This window comes from Penaeus chinensis, chromosome 8 (genome assembly GCF_019202785.1).
Source record: "Penaeus chinensis breed Huanghai No. 1 chromosome 8, ASM1920278v2, whole genome shotgun sequence".
Lineage (NCBI taxonomy): Eukaryota > Metazoa > Arthropoda > Malacostraca > Decapoda > Penaeidae > Penaeus > Penaeus chinensis.
Window position 1 is genome coordinate 21,562,487 of NC_061826.1, and position 5,000 is coordinate 21,567,486.

At 28.6% G+C, this 5,000-nt stretch overlaps 1 protein-coding gene across 1 annotated transcript in view; it reads right to left on the reverse strand.

The window, feature by feature from the left end:
- Positions 1 to 3,491, reverse strand: part of LOC125027840 (lachesin-like) — a 13,334-nt gene extending 9,843 nt beyond the window's left edge. Inside the window, exon 1 of the mRNA XM_047616972.1 lies at positions 3,480 to 3,491. Coding sequence (XP_047472928.1) covers positions 3,480 to 3,491 — 12 coding nt within the window. The remainder of the gene's footprint in view (positions 1 to 3,479) is intronic.
- Between the last annotated feature and the right edge of the window lie 1,509 nt (positions 3,492 to 5,000).

Consider the following 5,000-nt stretch of genomic DNA (forward strand, 5'->3'; position numbering starts at 1 on the left):
CACAACAGGGACAGAAATATGAAAAGAATTCAATTTCTCAGTGTCCACTTTCCCACAAATGCCAGATGCTGGCTATTTGGTAAACGGAACATCGCCAGTATATTAGTTCAATACTTAATTGATGATAATAGAAATGATAAAGGTAACCCAAACAATAACAACCACGCTAATAGCAGTAACAGAAAGACTGACACGGACGCTGGCAATGCTGATGGTGATGATGAAGATGATCATGATAATAATTGTAGCGGCTGTAATATTGACATTGGTCTTAATGATGATAATCATAATGAAAATTATGATGGTAATAGTAATAAAACAATAATGAGAATGATAACAACAATATAAATCATAACAATTATGAAAATGAATGATGATGTCAATAATAATATTAATAGTTATAATAATAATAATAGTAATAATAATAACAATTATAATGATAATAATAATAATAATGATAATAATATTAATAACAATGATAACAATAAAAAAATTATAGCAATACTTATAACAATAATGATGATGATGATTTTTATAGTAATAATAAGGATAATAACAATAATAATAATAACAATAATGATAATAATAATAATGATAGTAGTAATAACAATAATGATGATGTTGATGATAATGATAATAACAGTAATAGAATAATAATAATAACAATAATGATAATAACAATAATTATATTAATAATTATTATATTAAAATGGTAATAATGATGATGGTGATGAAGATGATGATAATAATAATAATAATCATTATCATGATAATAATAATAAAAAATAATGATGGTGATGATGATGATAATAAAAACAATCTTTATCATAATAATAATGATGATAATACTAATAATAAAAATTATGATAAATAATAACAATAGTAATAATAATAACAATAATAATGATAGTAATATTGATAACAGTAATAATAATAATGATAGTGATGATACCAAGAGGAATAATAATAATGATTATAATAATAATAATATTGATAATAATAATAATAATGATAGTAATTATAACAATAATAATAATAATATAATGATAATAATAATAATAACGATAATGATAATAATAATAATAATAATAATGATAATAATAATAATAATAATAATAATATTAATAATAATAATAATAATAATAGCATAATGATAATAATAGTAATAAGAATAATAATATAATGATAATAATAAGAATAATAATAGTAATGATAATAATAATAATATTACTATTATTAAAAAAAGAAATAATAATAATAATGATAATAGCATAGTGATAATAATAATAATAATAATAATAATAATAATAATAATAATAATAATAATAGTAATAATAATAATAATGCTAATAATAACAGAAACAACAAATACAATAACAACAACAAGAATTATAAAAGTAATGATAATAATAATGATAATATTAGTATCAATAATATATTGATAGTAATAATAATAATAACAATGATAATAAGGATAATGTTGATATGATACTACTACTACGCTTACGACTACTAGCACTTACGATGATAATAATAGTAATGATAATAATAATCATCATAATAATGATAATAACGATAATAATGCTAGTAATGATAATAATGATAACAATTATAATAATAATAATAATGATAATAATAATAATAATAATAATAATAATAATAATAATAATAATAGCAATAACAATAATAATGATGATGATGATGGTGAAAATAGTAATAATAATGATAATAGCAACAAGAACAACAGCAACAACAGCAGCAATAATAGTAATGATAATAATAATGATAATAATAATAATAACAACGATAATAATAATGATAATGATAATTATAATAAAAATATTATTATTGATAATAATAATAGTAATAATAATAATAATAACAATAATAATGATAATATTAATAGTTTTAGTATTAATGATAATAATTAATGATAATAAGAATAATAAGATTAATAATAATAATTACGATAAAGGTAATAATAAATTATCAATGATGATAATAATAGCAATAATAACAATAAGGATAACAATAATTCAATAAAAATGATAATATAATAATAATGATAATAGTAATGGTAATATTATAATAATAAGAGTAAAAAAGATGATAATAATAAATTAATAATAATAATGATAATAATAATAATAATAATAATAATAATAATAATAATAATAATAATAATAATAAATACAATAATAATAACAACAACAATAATAATGACAAGAACAGCAATAATAATGATATTGATAACAATAATGAGAATAATGATACTACTACTACTACTACAACTAATGATAATAATAATGATGATAATGATAATAGTAATAATAATAATAATAATGATGATAATGATAATAGTAATAATGATAATAATAATGATGATAGTGATAATAGTAATAATGATTATAATAATAATAATAATAATATTAATAATAATAATGATAATAATAATAATGATAATAATAATGATAATAATAGTAATAATAATAATGATAATAATAATAATGATAATAATAATAATAACAACAATAATAACAACAACAACAACAACAACAACAACAATAATAATAATAATAATAATAATAATTATAATAAGGATAGTAATAATAATGACAATAATCATAATAATAATAATTATAATAATAATAATGACAATAATCATAATAATAATAATTATAATAATAATAATGATAATAATAATAATAATAATAATAATAATAATAATAATAATGATAATAATGATAATAATTAAATAATAATAATGATAATGATAATGATAACAATAACAATAATAATGATAATAAAAAGAACAGTACTAGTAGTGATATCATTGATACCACAGGCACTGCTGGCACTCTGGTGACAGGCGCAGCAGCAGGACCGCGAGGCGACTCCCTCGGGGCGGAGCGGCGAAAAGTCTCGTAAGCATCAACGCTGTTCCCTTCACAGATGTCTATTTTGACAATCGTAATCCGGATAAATATAAAAACAGATAATTCCTCTGAGTAGACATCAAACTCATTAAAGTGTCAGCTAACGAATGTCTCTAAGGATGAAAATAGAATAAAAAAGAGAGAAAAAGAAAAGAAAAAAGGTTTTCCGCGTTTCTAAAGTTCGATTTGTCAGATGAACGATGATCGCTATTATTTTCCGTAAGTAATCTTCAGATTTTATTTGTTTTGTTTGTCTTTTTGTGAATAAGTACAATAGGCAATTAGGCCGCCTTTCGGTTGGTATTAGTTAACACTAGTAAGATGACCTCTATTCTATAAATCAATTTCTTCTGAAAAGTGGAAGCGATTTGATGTTCGTACGCGAGGAGGCGAACTGTCGCCGTGAGTGGCCGTAACAGAAAACTTGATCCTTATTTTTGGCGGGTCAGCTATCATTTCCTTCCGTTTAAACTTGGAGAAGGCAGCTTATTATCATCTCCTTTCCCTTTTTTTATTCTAAGATAACTCCTCTCCTTGTCAGACCCCAGGAACCATGGTGGTGAGCCAGAGATATCACAGTGGGGATATGGCTTTGATTGCATAAGTCGCTCTTAACTTCACCTTAAATCTAGGTTTTATAGTTGTTTCTACATCACCATTGGACTTGGGGAATGGTCTCAGGCAATTCCCTCAAGGAAGGATTGGTTTCATAGTTTCTAAAATAAAGGAAGAAACGACAAACAAATAAAAGTAACAGGAGTAAATGTCCATCGCACAGATTTCAGGACAATTAATAAGCAAATAATCCAGTTAATAGAAGCGTGCACAGAAAACCCCGTTAACTCCTAAAACACACCACTTTACGCGCTATTGCATTTGCCAATAGACGCATCCCCTCCGCCTCCTCCCCCTCCACCCTGTGCAATCTGATGGACGCGCACACTCGAACGCAACCACCCCACACAAACATCATTTTGAACCCGGAGTTTATGGCTCCGAAACGACCGGTTCTATTTACAACTTTCCCTGCTCCTACGGCCGACTCAGCGATTCTGCCTTCTACTTTACTCGTAAGTGGAGCGTTTTTGACATTTAATTAGACTAGCTTGCTGATAGGGATTATCGTGAGGGAAGAGGAGGGAGGGAGGGAGGGAGGGAGGGATGATGGTGGGAGGGGGGAGAGTGATCGATGATGGGAGAGGGGAGAGGGAGGGGGAGAAGTAGGGAAGTTACAAGGGAAGGAGGGAGGCAGGAAGGAAGAAGGAAGGGGAAAGGAGGGAGGGGGGGAAGAAAGGAGCGAAGGAGAAAGACTTGGTGATTGGGATTGGAATTGATAGGATCAGTCGTACGTTCTTAACTACGTCCTCGCCTCTTCCTCCTCTCCCCCGCCCCTCTCTCCCTCTCTCTGCCCCCGCTCTCTCTCTCTCTCTCTCTCTCTCTCTCTCTCTCTCTCTCTCTCTCTCTCTCTCTCTCTCTCTCTCTCTCTCCCTCCCTCCCTCCCTCCCTCCCTCCATCTCTTTCCCTCTCTCTCTTTCTCTCTCTCTCTCTCAGCCTCCCCCCCCCCTCTCTGTGTGTGTGTGTGTGTTCCCCTTCTCTCTCACTCTCTCTCCCCCCCTCTCTCTCTCTCTCTCTCTCTCTCTCTCGCTCGCTCTCTCTCTCTCTCTCTCTCTCTCTCTCTCTCCCTCCCTCCCTCCCTCCCTCCCTCCCTCCATCTCTTTCCCTCTCTCTCTTTCTCTCTCTCTCTCTCAGCCCCCCCCCCCCCCACCTCTGTGTGTGTGTGTGTGTATGTGTTCCCCTTCTCTCTCACTCTCTCTCTCTCTCTCTCTCTCTCTCTCTCTCTCTCTCTCTCTCTCTCTCTCTCTCTCTCTCTCTCTCACTCTCTCTCTCTCTCTCTCTCTCTCTCTCTTCCTCTCTCTCTCTAGTAATGATAATAATAATAATAATAATAATAATAATAATAATAATGATAATAATAATGATAATAATAATAATAATAATGGTAATGAGAGTAATAAAAAAAAAATCAACAACAACAAAAACATATCAACAACAATGATAATAATA